General features: G+C 33.9%; 1 protein-coding gene across 1 annotated transcript in view; it reads right to left on the reverse strand.

The window, feature by feature from the left end:
• Window positions 1-24,483, reverse strand: part of LOC145246676 (uncharacterized) — a 102,296-nt gene that overhangs the window by 12,907 nt on the left and 64,906 nt on the right. The window contains exons 2-3 of the mRNA XM_080108389.1: window positions 18,619-18,730; window positions 11,424-11,692 (exon numbers count right to left, since the gene is read on the reverse strand). Of these exons, the coding sequence (XP_079964515.1) occupies window positions 11,424-11,692; window positions 18,619-18,730 (381 nt within the window). The remainder of the gene's footprint in view (window positions 1-11,423; window positions 11,693-18,618; window positions 18,731-24,483) is intronic.

The following is a 24,483-nucleotide window of genomic DNA, read 5'->3' on the forward strand; positions in this document are numbered from 1 at the left end:
GTGTGTGTGTGTGGTACATGTATTTTGGGCATACCTTCTTCATTCGTCGTTGATCCTGCCCACCTGGAATTCATCTTGTGTCTTGGGGAGGAGATTGGAAACCTGTTTTGGACGAATGTTCATTCACTCGAAGACAGTGAATGGTTTTATATAGTTTTTTTTATTCACCTTCTAGATGTCGATCACAGAAAATGGAAAATGAATGTCTTTGCTTGCATAGGTCTTATTTTTCACACACGTCAGCGTCCCCCCCCCCGCCCTGTTAAGCCATCTGTTCTTCTCTCCAAACCCAAACTCACTCTTTCCAGCTAACCTGATCACGTGACTCACACGTAGATCCGCTCAGCTGACCCTCGCTTCCAGTTAAACGTGTCTACAATATAATTTTCCATATTTCTTTCTTATGTTCGACTAATTTCTAAATAATTGTAAATCGCCTACTTTCTGGAAAAACAAGAATACTGAATGAAATTAAGCACCCTATTACATATGTGTGCCGATCATAGCTCGTATGGTCTAGGGATTTATCAGCACCCACGTGTAATAAAATTAAAACAAAAGAAAAAGATTTAACGAAAAATAAATTTATTAAAAAATAAATTAACAAGAAAAAAAACAAAAGAAAAGATTACCATGTATGAAGGGCAACAACTCGCTAATAAATTGTCTCCCTTAGATCATAAAGAAAGTATTTCTTAATGTATTGTGTTTTGAAATGTTTTGTTTAGTGTATTTTTATATGTATATGTGTTTCGGTCAACAAACTCAAAGAATAAATAAAAACTTTACCAGAATCCAGATAGCGAGTTCTTCAGTGAGGTTTTTGTTTTTACGGCCTTATGTGGAAGCCGGAATTCGGACGTTGGTTGCCTCTTTTTGCATCCCAAAATATGTCACGAACTGACTTTACCCACCAATAGCGTTTCTTTTATATGAGTTTTAAAAGGAACTTCCTGGAACCTTCTAGAGACTCAAAAAAGGAGCAAAAAGGCGTTCTACGGCTTTTTATATTTATAGACGCCGATTATTATTTATTTTTATGAATAACGACATTCTAGAAACGTCTTTATGTTTTAATTAATATATCAATAAACATATTTATATATTATAAGAAATATTTATATATTTCTTAATCCAATCATAGGAGAGAATATGTTCTCCTATGACACACCTATTGATCACATATTGAACAGAAAAGCATTATGTTTGAAGATTTATTTACATGATGAATTCTTTTGGTATAGAGGAGACATTTTTATTAATAACTTCAAAAATCTTTTGAATGATTGAATGTTTCAATTACTTTATTTTATAATTAACTGCCTTCGATGAATAACAAATACATTGCGGTTATTTATCCTTGTGTAACTGTTTGACATTAATTGTTTTTCGAGCCGAAAAAACATTTTACATTGAATAGAAACACTAAAATCTTATCCAGCTAGGTAGAAGAGCAACTTACCTCGCCTTTGATAATATTTATGTGTTATATATTTGTTTTTGATTACTTTTTCGAATCAATGTGCATTGTCAGATAAACCTCAAGTTTATTCATAAGTAACCCTTAACATCATATATCTACTCTGTTGTTGACATCGTAAACCATTAGTGATGCACGTTAACGAAATAAACCTCATCTGTGTGTTCGATTTAACCTCGGAAATTGTTAGTTAGAAGTGTCGCATAATTAACAGTATCATTTAACATTTATACATTTCCTTGTCTTCTGGTCGAGATGACTCAGTTCTTCATTAGTTCAGAATATGTTACTAATGATACTGATTATGTGTGTATACCTTTTATTAGCTTCCTACTATATAATTTAGTTTCTAAGAGTTTTCTTGTTTCTCTTTGGGCTAAATTTTTGTATTGACTTATTATGTGATTTATCGTTTTATCCTAGTTGATTTTAACCGCGTTATCTTGTTATTATTCGCTGTTATTATTAAGTGTCTCTGTTTAGATGGCCTTTTCATGGCAATGTCCAAGAGTTTTAATGGGTCTCATATTTTGCTCGTGTAGCTGTTTCTCTCCCTACCGTTCGTTTCTCGTTTTATACCTTCTTTTTTTATCTATTTTTTAACAGTATCTTTTGCTGCGATGATTAGCGTTCCTGTGTTCAGTGTTATGTATTTTTTTAAATTTATTTTTGTGACATTCACACAAGTTTGTATATTTTCCCCCATCTTTCCTTTTCACGCAGAGTCGTCAGCATCATCGTTTAGGTGTAATGCATTGAGCTTGGTAATAAGTGTGATTAAATGCCTTATAAATTTGATAAAAAAAAACTGTTCCCCAAGCAGCCTGCAGTGTCCGATGCAAACAAGAACGAAGAAAAGAAAAAAAATGGCTGCTGATTCTCTTTATATGCTGACGATCTGTTCACCTCATATGCAAATTAGATCCTTCCAGTTTAAATATATAAAAGCCTGATTCTTCAAAGGCTAATTTGATTTGGAATTGGATGTTGAAGTAGCAAGTCTTGAAATCGGTGTGTCGTCTTTACCCTTGGAAATTGTTAGTTGGAAGTGCGGCATAATTAATATTTGATCATTTAACCTCAACGATCAGAGTTTCTTTTAACATTTTCATTGATAACTGACACGCCTTTATACAACGTTGAGGATTGTACCATTCCTCAAGGTTCTTACAAAGGAGAAACGCTATTTACGTGGTTCAATCACAAACTGTTGAGTCACAAAAGAAATAAAGAACATTACACGGAATAATGTAGAAATAAACGATGATATAACAACGGTGAGTTAACCAGTTTCAAAAGACACCTTTTATTCAAATTAATTATAAAAACGGGAAAATCTAATGTTCACTTCTAAGCTACTAGTGTGGTTCGGAGTGTATATTGTTTATATGGCAAAATGAAAGTATGATCGTTATTTGATAAAGTGGTTATAGGATATCTTGATAATGTTGTCACAATACTAATACTGTTATTCTTTAATATGAATATATTTGTAGATAGATTACTAAAAAGTTTGAATAATGTCGGTATATACCTAGTTGTATAAAAGGGAAACTGTATATTTTATAACAATGTGTTCTTTTTAATAATTAGTTCTTAAAATGTAATCTTATTTGATTTTAGCACTCTTTATCGATTATGTAGTGCAGATGCATGATGGAATAAGTATCGATTTGAAGTCAGCAGAAAACTATTTTAGGCCAAAATATCTTCCGGAGATAAAATAATTCCTGGGAAAAATGAGTTTCTTTTTTAATATATAAACTCAATTTCGGTAAATATTTTTTATCATTTCCAATTTCATTAAATATATTTTTTATTATTAAAAAAAGAAAGCTTTTCATGGAATTTTAGAAATAATATCAAACTACCTCAACGTAAAAATGTTTTTTTTTAATAATACATTTACAAAATAAACTGAATTTCATTAAATATTTTTTAATTTAAATATTTTTATAACGAAAAAATTGTATTATTTATGCACAAAAAGAAAATATTGTAAATACCAATTATTACGAAGTAAACAAAAAATCATACAAAATGTTGGAATACTTTTCATTTGTATTGTAAACTTTTATTTTAACTAAAACCGGAAGTACTTATTCCAACGCAAGCATTTCTACGATGTCTCGGTGTAATTGCCCCTTGGCAAGTGTTTCTATTTCGTTGGTTTTAGCTTCTCTCTCTTTATGAATGTATTTCTTTCAGCTTATATAAAGTCTGCGGTTTTATTCCCAAACTAAAACAATATCTGGTATTCGATTGACATCTGTACATGTTTTTTTTTAATCGATTTGTGACGATCCCTGGGATGAATGTGGTATTATGATGATTGAGGCTTTGGTTAGGTATAGCTTAGACAGTCATAAAGTACAGTGCCAAGGATAACGATAGACCCATCTCTCCATAAATTAGAATGGTCGTGTGCCCCATTTATTTATGGCTTTTGTATAATTTCCATAAATAAATGAATTTTTCAAAGTGCAGTGTCTGTTCTGATGCTAAGTTATTTTGTTATTAACCAATGACAGGAAAATCTTTCCAGATTAAGCCAGTTTTTATTTTTTTTACCTTAATCCAGAGTGCACCTTTTCGGGGAGCTGAATATTCCTCCACGCTAAAAACGATCTTGTGTCAAACTTTGCTCTCGTGAGGAAACAAATACACAGGAGCAGTCTCGGTGCTATCTTCCTGTGGATGTATCTTTAAATAAGAATACTTTTAAATATACTGCCTGTTTTATTTATTATCGGCTCTTAAAGGTTACAACATTTGCATAAGCTTTATTGTTGTGAAGCTTCTTGGGTCGATAGCAAAAACTATAGAAGTTTACGACGGCCGTAGAGCAGTAACAATATTTGGCACGGTTTCTTGCACTTGCCACTGATAGCGCTATCTCAGCAATTCAATAGCCGATGATTTTTGGTCATCACTGTTAAGCTTATACCACCCTCTCCATTACAATCTGCTTGGGAAAAGTTTCGAAAACGAACGACTTCTGATGGTAGCATAGAAATATCTAACTCCAAGAGTATTATTTGACGGCACCATTGAATTTTTATTAAAACTCCTCAGTATTTTCGAGGATTGTTGGCCACGATACGCAGATGAAACATAAAACTTTTGGCTGCTTCAATGTGAGTTATGAAGACATTCAAACAAATGCACGGTTCTTGGACTTGCTTTTAGATCAACTTCATTTATTGCAATGTTTTACGTATTTTACTGTTACCGTTAAAATTCATAGGGCTGTCTCTCTCATTCTTAAATCAATAATCTTAAAACCAACAATGTTATTCAATGTATTACTAGTAAGCAGCGTAATGTCGGCATCTGCTCTTTCTTATTTATTACTTTAAATGATGAAAAGAAGTTTGATTTGAATATAATGGTTGGGGAGTGCGATTAAAACTTCCCAACAGAACACGAAGCAACGAAATGAAATATGTATTATAAAGTCATTCTGGTTCTACTATTTATGGCCCTGTCGGTGGGGCATTAGAATACGCTGACTTCAACCCCCCCCTTCCCTCCAGAGGGTAAAATTCCCTCAATGGGGGTCCTGGATATGACCTTAACTGTATCCAGTGGTGAGGCCCCAGCTTGTGGGCTTTGGGTAGTGTGGAGCCACCCTTTAATTACCATTGCTCCCAGATTGAAAACAACAAATATATTCTATTAAAAAAAAACTTCTTCCAAATCTTTGGATTCGGCATTAAATAACCCGAAAAAGATTGATATGCCATAAAACAAAAACAACTAACCAACCAACCAACCAACTATTTATATACCACAAATGAAAAAACAACAAATGTGTATTCCCTATCCCATATCTGCGTGATGTTTATCCATGATAAATTAAGATAAAATGAATTAAGACACAACAAATTAAGGTACAACAGATTAAGGTACGACAAAAGGCTCCTGCGTATGCTCTACTTGTGTGATACTTAGCCACGACAAATAAAGATGCGATAAATTAAGGCACGACAAATTAAAGTATAACAAATTGCCCCTGCGTAATCTCTATCTGTGTGATATTTAGCTACGACAAATTAAGATATGATAAATTAAGACACGACAAATTAAGGTACAATAAAAGGCTCCTGCGTATCCTCTACGTGTGGGAAATTTAGCCTCGTAAATCAAATAATAAATAAAGCCAATAACACATGACAATTATCTCCCCTTAAAAACTTGCAAAATAAATATTCTCTCTATATATATTAACTGTAGCGTCTTTAAATCAAAATACGCTAACGGAAACAATTTACTGCACGAGCGTCGCCCTTTTAAAATTCATCATTCAATAAAATAAAAAGCTATAGCAAACATCTAAATGACTACTTTAAACACAGTTCCTGATTTCAAAAAAAGAAAAACTAAAAGGTAACTATCTCTATATATTTTTAAATCAAATTTATTATGTAAATTCAAAAAAAATATTTTTTTTTCTACTCATTTCTATCTCTAACCTATACTAATTTTCTTATAAATTTTAAATCCAAACCTTTTATTTCAATTTTTCAGATTCATCTGCCTTACTTTTAATGCTAGGTTTATTTTTGGTGTCTTTTCAATTCAATAGAAATCTTCCTAAATTTGCTGATGAGGAGACCGTGCTTACCAAAAAAACTATGTATAATTGTTCTACGTGACTTCATGTATACCACAAATAAAAAGCACAGATTTCCGAAACGATCGTACAGATAATTGACTTTGTTGTTGTTCCTTCTTATGAAACTGATTTTTAATTTAATTAAAATTTGATTTTTAAAATTAAAATTTTTTTTTTTAATTTTTAAATTATAAATCACATTACTTAATATTGAATTAGCTCTAGGACATTTAACTATCGAGCTTATTATATATCTAAATTACAACGAGCATTTCCTGTATTTTAATTAAACTAGTAATTTCACTATTACATTAAAATACACTTAGCTCTTTAGACTATTATTCTAATCTCCTTTAAATTATTAACTCCCTATAACAGGTTGAGTTTATATACGTAATTGCTGATATGTTTCATAAGAAGGACATACAATTATCAACTAAATGCATCCCCATACCCCCTAAAGACACCTTTATAACCAGCTTAATTACAAGTATAAATACATTTATAAGGAACTTGAGATGGAAAGCCTACCATTTTGATAATTACCAAAGTGAAACCACAGAACCAATACACCACCAACCTGGAGAAATAAAAGAAACCATCCTCAGACAAGACAATGAAGAAAGAAAAGCAGCGAAATACTACAGACTAAAAACATACAAAAACCCTAAGAGAAACATAGACACTGAAAATTTTGAAAATGACTTAATCAACCTGATTAAAAATATTAAATTTAAGAAAAATAAAAAATATATCACTCCAACACTTAAAAAAATAAATAAATTTTCAAAATCTATTTCTATAAGCCACCAAAATAAACTCATAGTACCGGCAGATAAAACTGGAAATTTCTACACAATGGACTATATACAATATAAAAATCTAATATATAAAGAACTTAATAAAAATTATAAAACTACTAATAAATCAGCACTAAATAAAATAAATAATGATGCAAAAAACATTTTAACTAAACTTAAAATAGATAAATACACAGAAATAACGGTACCATGTACCCCAAGATTTACTTTAAAAGACCACAAACACAGCTTCAATATTAACCCTACTATTAGACTCATTTGCCCCTCGAAATCAGATATAGGACTGGTTAGTAAAAACATATTAGATAGAATTATCCCCAAAATTAAATCCATAATAAAATACCCACTATGACAATCTTCCAACCAAGTAATCGACTGGTTTTCTAATATTCAAAATAAAAATAATATTAAATTTCTTTCTTTTCACATTGAATCATATTACCAATCTATATCACCTATCCTACTTAATAAATCTCTATTAATGGCACGAAAATTAACTAATATAACTCAAGACGAAACTAAACTAATACTTATAGCTAGACAGCCTTTAATAACATTTGATAATAAATATTGGACCAGGAGAAATACCCCTAACCACTTCAACATTTTAATGGGATCGACGGACTCGACTCAGGTCACTGATCTAGTTGGCCTTTTCCTTTTAAATGAAATACATTGTATACTCCATAAACAATTCAAACTTGAAGGAGGGCTATATAGAGATGATGCACTTTTCATAACGAATTCTACTAATAAAAATTATGAAAAAGCAATTAAAGCTCTACATAAATTATTTAAAAATTATGGACTTAGTATAAAAATCGACCCTAATAAAAAAATTGTTAATTTCTTAGACATAACCTTAAATCTTGAAAATTCTACCTTTGAACCATACCATAAACCTAACCAATCACTTCTATATGTCCACAATCAATCAAACAACCCTAAATCAATATTAAAATCAATAGTTCCCAATATCGCTCTAAGAATTTCTATACTGTCTTCTACTAAATCAATATTTACCAAAAATGAAAAATACTATAACGAAGCCCTTAAAAACTCTGGATATAATTCACAAATTAAATTCATAAATGAAAATGATAGAAAGATAAACTGCATTAAAAATAAACCTATTAAGAGCGTAATAACATATAATATGGCAATGTCTTCCCGTATACGAGTTAAGAAAAATAACCAAGAGACAAAAAAAGATAAAACCAAACTACAAATATTAGATAATAATATAAATAAACAACAAACTAAAACCCGCAAACGTAAGAATAGACACAAGGAGATCCTATGGTTCAACCCCCCGTATTCCAAAAACCTAGAAACAAACATAGCTAGAGAATTTTTTAAAATATTAGATAAGAACTTTAAAGCCCCCCATAGATATAATAAGATTTTCAATAAGAACACAATTAAAGTCTCTTACTCTACTATGCCTAACCTTCATCAGAAAATAATTAGCTCTAATAATAAGAAAATTAATAAACTACAAAATACAACTATACAAAATACATCGGACTGTAACTGTAGAAGAAAAAATAAATGTCCCCTACAAGGCTCATGTAAAATTAAAAATGTTATCTATAGCTGCACAGTATCAAAAACTCCAAATATACAAAAACCTATCAACAGCCATAACTCAACTACCAGATTAAATAATAACACCAACTTAAATCAATCTACCGATCAATTACTAATCAACCCACCACATTATAATCCAACAATAGACCTAACGGAAAATAATCATAATAATCAAGAGGTAATATATATTGGTTCCACATCTGGTCCAATAAAACATAGAATTTCAACGCACAAACATTCTTTTAAAAATAACTCTCTATCAAACCAAACTACTCTATCCAACTATATTTGGCAACTAAAAAATAGCAATATTTCTTTCAACTTAAAATGGCAAATAATTGAGACTTGCAAATCATATAAACCAGGAGATAAATTTTGTACACTATGTACAAAAGAAACCCTAAAACTTTTAAAATATGAAGATATAAAAAGCACAACCAAACTAGTAAATTCAAGACACGAGCTTCTATCATGTAATCATAAACGTTGGTTTAAATTTAATAAATATAAACCACCTTAAATCGTTAAAAATTACTCATTAGTAAAAATAGATTACAATTTTTTTTTTTTTTAATAAATTAACTTAGACCAATTACCGCCCTTGGACTCGTAAATCAAATAATAAATAAAGCCAATAACACATGACAATTATCTCCCCTTAAAAACTTGCAAAATAAATATTCTCTCTATATATATTAACTGTAGCGTCTTTAAATCAAAATACGCTAACGGAAACAATTTACTGCACGAGCGTCGCCCTTTTAAAATTCATCATTCAATAAAATAAAAAGCTATAGCAAACATCTAAATGACTACTTTAAACACAGTTCCTGATTTACAAAAAAAGAAAAACTAAAAGGTAACTATCTCTATATATTTTTAAATCAAATTTATTATGTAAATTCAAAAAAAATATTTTTTTTTTCTACTCATTTCTATCTCTAACCTATACTAATTTTCTTATAAATTTTAAATCCAAACCTTTTATTTCAATTTTTCAGATTCATCTGCCTTACTTTTAATGCTAGGTTTATTTTTGGTGTCTTTTCAATTCAATAGAAATCTTCCTAAATTTGCTGATGAGGAGACCGTGCTTACCAAAAAAACTATGTATAATTGTTCTACGTGACTTCATGTATACCACAAGTAAAAAGCACGGATTTCCGAAACGATCGTACAGATAATTGACTTTGTTGTTGTTCCTTCTTATGTAACTGATTTTTAATTTAATTAAAATTTGATTTTTAAATTAAAAAATTTTTTTTTTAATTTTTAAATTATAAATCACATTACTTAATATTGAATTAGCTCTAGGACATTTAACTATCGAGCTTATTATATATCTAAATTACAACGAGCATTTGCTGTATTTTAATTAAACTAGTAATTTCACTATTACATTAAAATACACTTAGCTCTTTAGACTATTATTCTAATCTCCTTTAAATTATATATATATATATATATATATATATATATATATATAGTAATTTATAAAATATATATGGCGATTAAGCTCCACTGATTATTCCGCGTTTCATCCACTCTAGGACTCTTCAGGCTTATGCGAATAAGCCTGAAGAGTCCTAGAGTGGATGAAACGCAGAATAATCAGTGTAGCATATATATATATATATATATATATATATATATATATATATATATATATATAGCGAATGACAATGAAAAATAAATATTGGTTTTCGTTCAGTTTTTGCCTGCGCATGATTTTTTTGTTTTTTGTTTTGTTTTTTGTTTTTTTGCAAGATTTGCGTATTTTCCCACCGCACCTATTCGACATTATTAAATACCAGTGACAAGTAGAGGTTTAGAACGACTGGAAACAATGCAGATGTAAGCGGAAAGAACAATTCCCAATTGGTCATCAATCTGGTGCTGGCCAAGCTCATCATTGCTTAACTTTGGTAATCTGATGAGAGCCGGTGTGTCAACGTGATTATGTCGTATATATAATTAAATATGTTAGATCCCTAATTGTTAAAGAGTTTAGTTTTGTTATTTAAATGCCTGTCTTATTTAGGTTCTTATAGATTGTGTCGTTGTTTTTATTAGTTGGTAATGTTAATTGTTGTTGTGTGTCTGGCTATTTAGGGAATGGTCTCGGTTTCGGTTATGATAAATTTTTAGTGTTTTTCTTTTTGTGTTTGCCAATACACTTTTACTCTCATCACGATGATAAAGTAAAAAGAGGTATTCTAATAGGATTTTTTCTTAGGGCCCTGAGAATATGCAGTGCAGAATACATCGAGGAAGAATTTGAGTATATCGAACGTACATTCAAGAACTTGCAATACCCTCAACATTTTTTGGCAAATACAAAAAGAAAAGCACTAAAATTTTATAAGAACCTAAATAAGATAGGCGTTCAAATAACATAATTAAATATATAAACGAATTATTCAATACTGTTCTCGGTCCGTCAATCTGAAAAAAAAAGTGTTTATTTTTGCAAAGATTTTTAGCGAAAGACAAAAAAAGTCTGTTGCTTCTTGTTCTTAACATACGAATCCAAGGTTGCTCGAATGACGTGCCTAAATATCACACGAATAGAGAATCAGCGGTACCATTTGCCGTGCCTTAATATGTCGTGCATAAATGGTAAAACCCTGAGTTTGTATTTTAATGCAAAATTCGATAAAATATCACGTGACCATTTCGAAAGTTATAAGAAAGAGTTTTTTTGTCTTTTTGACATTTTATCAGATATTACATTCAAGCATTTTTTTGCATCACAAATGAACTATTTACGAAGCGTCGGTCCAAAGAAATAGAATACACGCCATTGACGCACGAGTAATGACGTCATACAAAACAAAGAATTACGTGACAAAAATGCTGTTAAGTGAGACCGACTGACGGAACTGAAGCAAAATGAAATCGCAAAAGAACAAACCTTTTATAGGACGCGGTATGGAATAAAAGCCCTCATTTAATGATGGCCTTTCTATGGGCATGTGGCTGATGGTAGCCACGCGGGACACCATTGATATCCGAGAGTTATGAAATGGCGTCTGGTAACCAATCATATAATCTGAATATCCGATAATCGATGGATAACCCCTTTGTACTGTCGGTATTTTCCGGAGGACCCTTGTGCCATGATCCAATTCTTTGTGTACTGGATTCATATTCTTCTTTTTCAATTTCTTCGCATTCTGAACTCTGCGAATAATAATAATAATAATAATAATAATAATAATAATAATAATAATAAACAAAAAAAATCAGAAATAACACAACGACAGGTAAAAAAAACGCCCCCCCCACACAAAAAAGTAGCAAAATTGGTGACGTCTATATCAGGTAACCCCAACTGAAAGACTTGTGAAGGATCCAGGAGGTAAAGCACTGTCCAGACTTCGACTGAAAGAGTGCGAAGAGAAATAGGGTCTAAAAGAGTTTTTTCCCCAACCAAAACCCCAAGGAATAATAATGGCGAACGCCAGAGAGAAATCAATGATTAGCCGCTGTTGAGAGTACGTGAAGTTAGCTGCGTTGTTTATCGAAGGATGTAGAGAACTGGAAATGTGAATAGAATTGTTGTCACCAAGACTTAACGGAACACCACAAGTTATTACCAGCGAGTGATCGCCAGTGATCACCTGTGTGAGAACTTCTAGTGAGTGAATAATAATAATAATGATAATAATAATAATAATAATAATAATAATAATAATAATAATAATAATAATAAGCGAGAAATTAATGGTAAGAGGCTGTTGCCATGATGCAAATTTATTTGCAAAAGCTATCGAAGGAGGTGGAGGAGGAGAGATCTGGACGTCTGGGGAGACTTGTTGTCACTCAGCTTCCAGAGAACACCACAGGTCTCCAATCAGATCGTTTGCTGACTCGTGTGAAAGCTCCAGGTGAGCCAATAATAATAATAATAATAATAATAATAATAATAATAATAATAATAATAACAATGATAATAATAATAATAATTACAACAACAACAACAGCAATCAAAGCAAAACATTGAAAATAAATATCATACGAAATCAACAGAACTGAAACTGCACGAAATCGCATAAACTGACCTCACCATTAAAAAAACGCACATATATGTGATGACGCCAACATTGGCATGAAATAGCTATGAGGGTTCCAGGTTAGGGTTAGAGAACAAGCACGGAATGCCCTAAAGCCGTAAAAAGGCTTATTGGCACTAGAATATAAGAGACTACAAAGGGTCGCTTCCTGTGTGAAATTAATGGTAAACAGCTGTTGCGATAACACAAAATGGTTTTCAATGTGTATCGAAAGAGGCAAAGAGTGCTGCAGCTCTAGGGAGACGTGTTGTCAGTCAGATAACTACTTGTGTGAAAACTCCTAGCGATTAAATAAATAAATAATAAATTAAGTAATGTTTATATTTTATAAAGTCATCGTTTATATATAAATATATAGGATAGAAATTGAAATAGGATATTGAAGAGAATATGTTTAGGCATCGAAAGTCTTAGTATGTTAGAAATATAATGATATTTTTTTTTCATTTTAAAATTGTACCACATTTATATTATTTAATTGGAATTCATTATTGATAATAAATAATAATATATACCATTCAGTACGGACCGGACCATGGAAGATTAAATAATGAATAAACGTGGATTTATAAGACCAAAAAATTCAACCTTGATCGCCCTTCGAGGCCCGTGGCGCAGTGGATAGAGACGTTGAATCTCTACGGTTCTAGGCGAGAATTGTCTGAAGATAGCGGTTTCATTTGTACCCAAAGCCGTCCAGAGGCTTACTTGGTCAAAACGTGGTGCGACGACAACAACTAAGGATGGCAGTTCCTATCCCGTCGCGGTTACCACCTGACGGAGGCTAAAAGAATAGTTGGCCGAAACGTCGTGAACCAACAACTAAGAAAGATGAGAATAATTGTCCGCACTAAATAAATTAATGTATCATCATTTTTTTTACTTTTTGATGATGATGATGATGATGATGATGATGATGATGATGATGATGATGATGATGCAAATCAAGTAAGGTGTACTGTCAAGGATGAGTCTTCTCATAGCAAAGCTAATAAAAATAAACGTGACTGAAAATAATACTTATTAATATTCTGCAAGTGACAGATTACTCCTAGACAAGGTTTCAAAAGAGAGTCGCCAACCTAATAGGTCCTGAACTGTCACTTAAGCTTCAGCCTCTGTCCCATCGACGAAATATAGCATCCCTCTGCATGTTCTGCAAGTACTTTAACGGTGAATGCTCCGACGAACTGCAAGCACTTGTACGCCCTGGACGTAAATACCCCCGACAAATTCTACAAGCAGCAAAATCCCACCCCTTCACAGTTGAGATCCCTAGTTGTAAGAGAACCTTCTACTCCAGCAGTTTCTTCCCAAGAACCGCTAGACTTTGGAATTCCCTTCTGGGTTCCTGCTTCCCCAACTGTACTGACATGCAGAAGTTCAAGTGTAACGTGAACCGATATCTTGCTTGCCAACTCCCCACATAGTACCCCTGTAACTTATGTCCCTGATAGTAGCCCCCTACATGAAAGTGACAATTGTTTGGGGTGAAAATGCAATTTTAAAAAATGCCTCCCAATGAAAAGTCAGAAGTAAAAACCAGAAGCAACACAAATAGTAAAACAATAGAAACGAATGACCACAAGTCTACAGAACTCACCAACGAAGAAACAGCAAACATTGAATGCATCAAGTATATCATGTATGAGGATGTAAAGAGACTACAACATCTGAGAAATCAACACTAGTAGAAAGTAATAACAGAAACGGAAAAAGTCAACAATTTACTCTCACATATTCAAACAGACAATGGACAACGAGGCAGAACTTGAATGTCCAGTGGGGATAACTTGAATGCCTACTAGACACCATCCTCATCTAATGTCTCTCTGTACAGAGGTTTGTCAAGACAACCTGGAATAAGGATAGTTTCCCTGAAAGTGAACCCTGACTAAATATTCAAAATAACATAGTATTTGCAGCCCAAATAAGATCTCCTAGTATGGCTAACCCACACTGGCTTTTACAAGGAATTATATACATTCATAAAATGATGTTACCTCAAGTAACCGCACGAAGCTGGATATTCCACCAGATTAGATGAGTCCTTATTCTGTAATCTAATAAGACCAAGAGACTGCAATAAAAATATGCTGCAACATGTGGAAATTTTAACAGACTTTTTTTTCCAGAAAGAATACTAACTGCGTTCATATTTTTTATAATAACGCCGTATTTCTGTTTCTTCACAATATACGTCATATATGACGTTATAGAACATAGCATCATATATGAAGACGTCAGATATTTATTGTTCGTTTGTTCACAAAAATGTCATACAATGCGTCATAGCAGACAACAGCATATATGATGACGTAACAGAAGATAATGTCATATATGATAATTTTAGATATGACGCCATTGCAGATATATGGCGTCATGTATGACTATTGCTTCGACCTGGCAATGCCGCGCATATACAGCTAGTATATATATATATATATATATATATATATATATATATATATATATATATGGTGACTGCCACTTCTTTACAGAAGACGGCCAACCCTCACGATACGATGGCGCGTGAGTGAGTCCGCATATGATTCCACATAGCCCCACCTGGCCTGCACAGTTTGCCGCATATTCTGCAGGATAACCTTGTAGGTGACCGCCCCCTCCCTCCCGTGCTCCCAGTTCATGTCCCGCGTGCGTAGTTCCATGACTCTTGAGGCCTGCCTTTGACAGGCACACCCTACCGCATATCCCGCACGAGTACGCGGGGTCGAGATCAAAGTCCTCTGTATCCTCTCGCTTTCGTAAGGCTCGCTTTATAGTGGCGTGCTCAACTCTCAAAACCTCAAAATTCTCACATCCCGCGTAGACGTAGCGCCTCCAACTTTCCCGGTCTTCAGCTATCTCTTCCCACCTTGTTATATATATATATATATATATATATATATATATATATATATATATATAGGGTGACCCCCCCAAAAAAAATCTAAATGAAGGCCATCTAGAAAATATGCTGTAGAACGGAGAAAAAGGCCAAAGACCCTAGTGTTTTGATGTGATGTTTTGAATATAATAAACTAGTTATGACCAAAGTTTCATTTCATTCGGATAAAACATTAAGAAACGGGGACTAATTAGAGTTGTGGCCCATTTTTTGGGTCACCCTGTATATATATATATATATACCAGTACATAACCTTTTCTTTACAACCACCCCTTTTTTCTACATGATTTTCTAGTAGAGTTTTATTTGATTGATTTATTTGAAATAAAAATCCATCTCAGGCCGAACTCACGTTCATAAAACATTCATTACAAACTTTTGGTTTCATCAATAAAAAAAAAACATTTAAAAAAAAAACAATCTCTAGAAATGTATGCTAGTTTTGCGTGATGGCATTTTTATCTCTTACATGATCTTCTATTTTTTTGCCTTTGTTATTTTTTTTTTTTTTGTAGTATAAAAAGTTTTTTTTTTTCGTATGCATTGCATGCAGACTATTAACTTAGTTTTACAAGCACCTCTCCATCGCCACTATTCGTGGAAATGTTTTCAAATTTTTCTCGGCATGCTAAACCAATAGGGCAGCCTATGAAACGTCCTTAGAGTTTCGTGTTGATCTTAAAAAGTTTACTAGGCCAGTTTCTATAGGGGGTGATCTATATTTTTTTGAATTTTTTATGTTATCACCCGGGTATGATGTGAGGGTTGGAGAAGTGGGTAGAAAGAAGCATGATTATACACATTTTAAGTTCTCTTTTGAGGGTTGGGTTAATTTTAAGTTCTGTTTTGTGTGTTGGAGAGAGTAATGTCCGTTTTGGGGTCAAGAAGTACGTGAACTTGTTTCATATATGTATTTAAATTATCCGTCTTATTGTAGGAAAATTCATTTTTAAATACGTGTTGTATATTCACCGTCCTTGCAAAGGTAAAATTATTTTAAATATGTGTTACATATTCACCGTCCTTGCAAAGATAAAATTATTTCATAGACATGCTGTAAATTATCTACCCTAGATAAGATACAATTATTTCATAGTCTAATACCCGTCCTAGGGTAGGTAAAATATTCTTTTGGTCGAAATAGCAAATGATACATAGACATTAAAAATTCCTCACTCCTTAGAATAACAAATATATTCAAAATCAAATTCAATTTTCTCATTGTTTATACGATCCCGATCATTTTTGTTTCGCTTTTCGCTATGTTCTTTTTTCCTTTCTTTTTTTTTCTTCTTTTTTTTGTTTATCCGATTGTTTTAAAGAAGTTTTACGTCCGTTCGCTGTTTTTTATTGTTCTGTTTTTTAGAATTTTTTTTTTTTAAGTTTAAACAGGGTTATTAATTCGCTTATTCTTTACCCCCTCCCCTTACATACACACCTCCAAACACCCGGGCAACGCCGTCCTTTTTTTTTGTTGGGGGGGGTCCGATTTTTTAAAAGAAGTTTTACGCTTGCTGTTTTTTTTTGGGGGGGGGCGAATTTTTAAGAAGTTCTTGATCCCCCCTCCTACACACACGCACATCCAAACACCTGGGCAATGCCGGGTACCCCCGCTAGTTTTATTATAATTCCCAATTTTTCTTCTCAATTTTGTTTTACTTAATGATTATTTAATTTTTGTTCTTACATAACTGAAATGCTATTGACACCGGACATTTTTTTTGCCCATTTTTATTAACATTTCCTTTTGTTCAGTGTCTATATTGATGAAACTAGTTTGCAGTAGAAATAGCTATTTTACGCCATTATTAGCCTATCCGAAATACCACTAGTAAGCAAAGGAACCTGGAGACGAGTCTACAGCTGGAACGTATGATCGGTTATCAAACTCGTTTTATTAGAGAATAAAATGAAGATTACTGAAAGTGTTGGGTCGTACGCGTTTTTCTTGTTCTTTTTTATCTCTTGATCTCACATGAATTGCATGATGCGCTACTGTAAGCGCTTTGGGTGGGATTGAAACCGCTATCTTCAGACAATGTTCATCTGGAACTGTAGAGATTCAACGTCTCTATCAACTGCGCCACGGGCCCCAAAGGGCGATCAAGGTTGGATTCTTTGATCTTATAAATCCACGTTTATTTATTATCTGATCTTCCATAGTCGGGTCCGTACCGATTGGTATATATATATATTATTCCTTAATTGGAATTCATTTTTGAGATGAGCATTATATATTAATTTATTTTTTATTTCGGACTATTATTCTCATCTTTATTAGTTGTTGTTTTTTTATCTTTTATTGGTTTTGTTTATTCACAAAGCGTGCCAGAGGTTAATTGGCCAAAATGTGGTGAGACGACAACAACTACGGATGGCAGTGATGGCTGAGAATGCAGTTAGGAGATTCGAAGTTCCTATCCGTCGCGGTTACCACCTGACGAAGGCGAGAGGAATAGTTGGCCGAAACGTTGTGAATAAACAAAACCAATAAAAGATCAAAAACAACAACTAATAAAGATGAGAATAATAGTCCGAAATAAAAAAATAAATTAATGCTACTGTTAGCCTTTAGAAGCTTACACTAGAAACACAGTAGTAGATGTTTTAAGAAGGGTTAAAACTGTTTGGACTATGATATTGCTGGTGTTGGTAAAGATATTGATAGGACAAGAGAAAGAGAGAGATAAGGAGAGAGTGAACGAAATAAAGAAAAAGAAAGCGAGGGATGTTTTGATGTCTCTTATGTTTTTAATGATATTCTTGTTATGAACGTGTTTTCCTCGTCCCCAATCCCAAAAGACTTGTAAAATGGTCTGTTCCTTGTTGGATGGGGTACGACTGACTTTGATCCTGCGTAGTTCTATTGGGTCCACTCTCCCAGGTTTTACCGCCCGTCTTTCGAGAAGAGTAAATTTATTGCTTATTGCCTGAAGCGGCTTGATTGGGGGATGCCGACGGAACTGCCCAAGCCATTTTTTGATACACCAGAGTGCTCTCCCTTTAGAGACTGGTTTGACTCACCCTGTCTTCCGAACCTGTGTCACATCTGGAAAAGAAGTAAATATTTCTCTTACGCTGAACTGTTAAAGGAAAAGAATAAAGCCGTTCTGGAAGAAACTTACTTGATTACGCAATAGACTATGACAGCAATGGCCGCCACCAAGATGAGACAGGCTACTACAGACCCAGCGATAACACCACTAATCTCTTCATTGTCTGTCGATGCATGGCAACCTGGAAATTAAACAATGGATAGCGTGAATACATAATCTGCAATAGCATATAGGTTGAATTTCGAAAGATCAATGTTTGAAGATTGAAAGAGAAGCAGAATCAATATATACTGATTGGATCGATAAAGTTTTCACCCTAAAGAAAACAACACTACAAATTTATGTTAAAATTTTTATTAACAAATTAATTAAGGTAACTTGATTCAATCTAGCCGTCTTCAACCTCAGTCATCGCCTAGATACGGGTCCGGAACTGGGAGAAGGCTTTTTTTCCATAAGCGCCGACGGAAGTTTGGCGGATAGTGGCGATCAGGTTGGCTTTGGTGTTGTGAGTAGTCATGTTGGCAATGTTCTCGACGTATGACTAAACGTTGTTCAACGGGTTCAGATCGGGGGGGGGGGCTTGTGAGAAAAGAGCATAAAGTCGTAGCACTCCTTCTGAAGCCAAGCCTGGGTCTCTCTGGACTTCTCGGCCAGCGCCGAGTCTTGCTGCCACACTCAGGGTCTTCCAACGGCCACTTGATTACACCAAGGGATCAGCACACTCTTCAATACATCTAGGTACACTTTGGGGTGGACTTTTAAACCGACATCGAAAATGTGAGGAGGTATGATGTGGCCTTCACTTGAAACTACACCAAATACCATAACCGTGGCTAGAAACTTTGTTTTCATCACTCTGTGCACGTCCCTGTTGTTCGTGGCAATCCAGCGATGCATTTTGCATATAGCCGCACACTTCTACAAAAGAACTGCAGAAAAGAAAATTCCGTATCCTTATAAACGATGTGGAAATTTGCATTGAGTATGAAACTACCCATATCTGTCAAAAAGTGTTTGGCGTATATAAAATTAGACACGATTTTCCCACTGTAGAAATGAAATTAAAAAACAAACACCGTATGCGTTAAACGGAAATCGAAAATGGAGGTTTACACTAATCACGGTACAAATTCTGGATAAAAAAATTAAAATGCAATTAGACTCAAGGTAAGATGTATCGATATTAAGTTTACAGACATGGAAAAAATTAAATAGCTCGATAATTTTGAAATCACACAAAACAGCAAAGGCCGTAAAGTGTACACAAATTAATTTTGAAGGAGAATTATTAACCAACGCGATGGTATTGGAAAAAGCGAAAAATGTTAAAAGTCACGAATCTACTGGGTTCGAACTGAATGTATGAATTTAAATTCTGGATTCAGCCCATCAATATTTTTTTGCAAAAAAAAAAAAAAAAATGAAATGTACAACAGACACCTAAGTTTTAAAAAGCAACTTTTAATCGAATGTGCTCTGATGAACTCGTTGCACTTGTGCCCCCTCGATGTACATACCCCCCAAAAAAACCCCTTAACAAAATCTAACCCCTTCGCTCTTTAGGTCCCTAGATGCCAGAAAGCTATGTACTCTAATTGTTTCTTCTCTCGAACAGCTAGACTCTGGAATTCCTTTCCTAATACCTGCTTCCCAGGCTGTACTGATATGCAGAAGCTTAAATGTAACATAAGCCAACATTTTATTAATCTTTCCTAGGCATGGTATCAAATAGTAGTTCTTTACGTCCAAATGGCGATATACTTTTTTAGGGGTGAAAACGTGAGTAAAAAAAATTAAAGGGAAACTTTCCTTAATCTAGGCCACAGAAGGCCAAGCGGAAATTGATATTTTCCAAACGGTTTTCCAACAATATGGAAGAACTGCCGACTCGTTTTACCCGACGTCTCTGCAAAATAGACAGGTCATCGAATTAGCAACCCAAATCGATGTCCGATGGACCAACCGAGGTTGTTCATTGGCTGGACGAACATCCCTTATTTCTGTATGTTACTGTGAATATATATTGTTACTCTATATCTGTGTTCTGCTTTACTTGTCACCTCTTAAATAGGGTCATAACAATATGATTATTTAATTCATTAAGATTTCGTATTTATTATTATAGAGTCAATTCTCTATCGATTATTAAATTATTATAATATAATTACATAATATATTAATATCATATTATATTAACATAATATAAGAATACAATATAATAATATTATATTATATTATTATCAATATACAGTAGTGATTTCCAAACAGAAATATATAATTTAAGTACCACCAGCAAAAATCTCTCCAGCCGTAGTCTTTACTGTTTTAGCTATTGTCAGATAGATTAAAAAAAAAGACATAACACACTAGTGCCTGTAGGCATAAAAATAATTGTTAATATATATATATATATATATATATATATATATATATATATATATATATATATATATATATATATATATATATATATATATATTTACAAGGTATTCACCACTTATCAAGGCCCGGAAGCCACTCGGGGATAAGGGTTATTGCGTGTACAGTAATTCATGAACAAAGCTTCTTTCTTAGAACTGCACGCCTGTGGAACTCTGTTCCGTCTGCCTGCTTCCCTCCGGACTACAACTTGGATGTCTTCAAGTCTAATGTTAACAAATTCCTAATGAACCGCCCCCTTAAGTAAACACTTCATCAAATCTCCTCACTAACGTAATGTACTTGCAATAACCCTTATCTCTGAGTGGCTTCCGGGCCTTGATAAGTGGTGATCTCTGTGTAAAAAAAACAAAAAAAAACAGTACGTTAGTATTGGAGACTTGATAAAGTGTCTTACTTAAGGGGGCGGTTCATTAGGAATTTGTTTACATTGGACTTGAAGACATCCAGATTGTAGTCAGATGGGAAACAGGCAACCGGAACAGAGTTCCATAGGCGTGCACTTCTAAGAAAGAAGCTTTGTTCATGGAATCTACGTTTTGATTTAGGCACAGATAAGGAGTGGGGAAAATTTTTGACAGTGGTTTCAGCTAGACGGGTGTTTATCGTGAAAGATTGGCCGGAGGGGACCAGAGATTGGAGCTCAGACGAGCACCTCCATGGTAGTAACCATAAAACAAAGACAGGCTCGCAACGTCTCTCTTGTGGGAGAGAGGTTGCAGGGAAGAGAAAAGGGCATCACCCACAAGGCCCGGAAGCCTATTTTGTACTCTGTCAAGGCAGGATAGGCTGTTTTTAGCAGCTCCTACCCAGATGTGGCAGCAGTACTCCATCCTTGGACGTACTTGGCTTATATACAGATAGAGAATTGCATCAGGGGTGAGATATCTTCTGGAGCGGTAGAAGGATCCTACCATTTTCCCAGCGACCTTGGCAACAGACTTGATGTACGTGTTCCATTTCAGGTCAGGAGTAAAGGTCAAGCCCATAAGCTTATCAAAACATGGAGCTTCCCCTAGATGAGAGCCAACCATTTCAATTGATGGCAGATGGGGATCAGAGCGTTGGTGATGTAAAGATAGGAGCTTGGTTTTAGATGAATTAAAAGTAACCAGCCACCTCCTCCCCCACTGTACCACGCGCTCAAGATCAGAGGAGAGAGAATCAGAGAGAACTTTGTCATTTACGGCCTCTGATGTGTTGCCATAGATGATCGTGTCATCAGAATAGATGTCAACGAATGATTTAAGTATGTGTTTTGGGAGATCATTGATGTAGATCAGGAAGGGAGTTTGGCCTAGGATGGACCCCTGAGGGACTCCAGCATTAATATTGAGGTCCTCAGATTTCTGCCCATATATATATATATATATATATATATATATATATATATATATATATATATATATACATATATACACACACACTTCAAGAGACGTTCCTAAAAGTAATACCTCATATTTTTTATTCCACGCGAATGGATCAGGGGGAATACAAATTGTATTGTTATGATGACAGAAGTTTATGTCATTTATGACCTGAACGTGTTCATTTCTTTGTTTAAGATATTAACGGTGTGAAACCCTAATGCAGAAGAAAATGAACCAATCAATATTCACCAGCGTTTGTTGAACGTTTACAAGGCCAATGCAGTTAGTATCAGCAGAGTTAGGATATGGGTTTGTCGATTTCAGAGTGGGGACACAGATGTGAGTGACAAAGCGCAGTCCGGACATTTATAACCGAGTCATCGTTCATCGCTAGGAAAAGTACATTTAGAATGGTGGTGACTATCGTTTTAATTGACAGCTTTTTTTTGTTAATTGCAGATTTTGCAACTATTGCTGCTTGGTTTGGCAATTCATCATGAAGAGACTGACATCCGAGCAGCTTTAGCAATTTCTGCAAATTTATTTTTAAATTAGCATTCTGCCCGAGAATGTCCTATCATAAAATACGCATAAATATTATATTTTGATTAATACAGAAACTGAGACATGTGCATGCGAGTATTATGTTTTTTTCAAACAATTAACTTGATGTAAGTAAAAAAAAACATACACTGAACTGAGATCGAAACCAAAACCTAAAAACAGTGAGTCAAGAACGATGCCATCAGACCAGCTTGACACGATCTTTACAATGTGTTTTCAAACCCACTTATACTTAACATAAAAATCTGTAATGTTTCACGATCACGCAAGCGCAGTCGTGAAACAGTTAACAAACCAAGTTCCCAAGTACCAATTTTTCAAATTTGACACCACAGTAGCCATTGTTTCCCGGTTGAAAACCGATAAAAAAAGTTTTCTACATAATATCTTATATACCAATATCTTATATACCAATATCTTATATACCAATATCTTATATACCAAATTTCAAGTAAGTAAATCAAAAATTCGTTGAGTATATAGGTTAAAAAGTGTTCTCACACACGTTGTCACGAACGGATATTACACGAACTGGATCTGCCAATTGGCTACTTCGTTCGTGCGATTTCACCCCATCAGATATTATTTTTTGAGGCGGGGGAGGGGGTATGTAAAATCTTATTCTACGCTGAGGAACCAGACTCGATAGATTGCCTAAATGCTTCTTTCTTAGAACTGTACGCCAGTGGAACTCTCTACCGGTTGCCTGTTTCCCACCTGACTACAACTTGGACGTCTTCTAGTCCAACATAAACAAACTCCTGAGAATCCGCCCCCTTAAGTAAGACACTCTATCAAAACCCCCAATACTAATAATTACTACAATACTATCTCATTGATTACTGTACACGCAATAGCCCTTGTCCCTGAATGGCCTTGATAAGCGGTGACCTCCATGTAAAATAAAAAGCAACATTCGATTATTGCTTAAATACAGTCTAATTTAATACGAAGAGTTTGTGAAAATGCGACCCTTTAGATTACGCCATATATGTTCGGTGTCAGATGCCCGAAATTGTATTTTAATTATACATACCAAAAATTAACCACAAATTAACCACAAATTAACCACAAATTAAAGCATAAAATATTTTTATGTGATTTACTCTGCTGCATCTAAAAGCATTCTTTGTAATTACGTTGACACAATGATTCCCGTTAGATTGCTGATATTAAATCACGTTGAATCTGGTCGATTATGCGAGTGTTATACTACTGACTATTTACCCATGTAAAGGCTTCAACATTACTTTCAGAGTCGAAGTCTGTGAAGCAAATAGCAGTAACACCGTATCTAGTCAAAAAAAAAAAATATCACTGAATTATTTTTAGTTCTCTGCAAAATTCGAAACCATTGATTAAATTAGGAATAATTTGTATTTTTTCTCTCGACATTCAACCTTGTGCTCCTAGATTAGGCTATCTGAAGATAATGGCTCTCTGACTTAAAATGCACCAAACATCGAAGTTATTGTTGTTTTCAACTCTTTTTGCAAGACTCAGACATGTTCAGCAAAGCTAAAGGCAAAACAACAATTTTCCCTTTTTTTTTTTTTAC

Source organism: Euprymna scolopes, chromosome 24 (genome assembly GCF_053919585.1).
Source record: "Euprymna scolopes isolate OS-2025 chromosome 24, ASM5391958v1, whole genome shotgun sequence".
Classification (NCBI taxonomy): Eukaryota; Metazoa; Mollusca; class Cephalopoda; order Sepiida; family Sepiolidae; genus Euprymna; species Euprymna scolopes.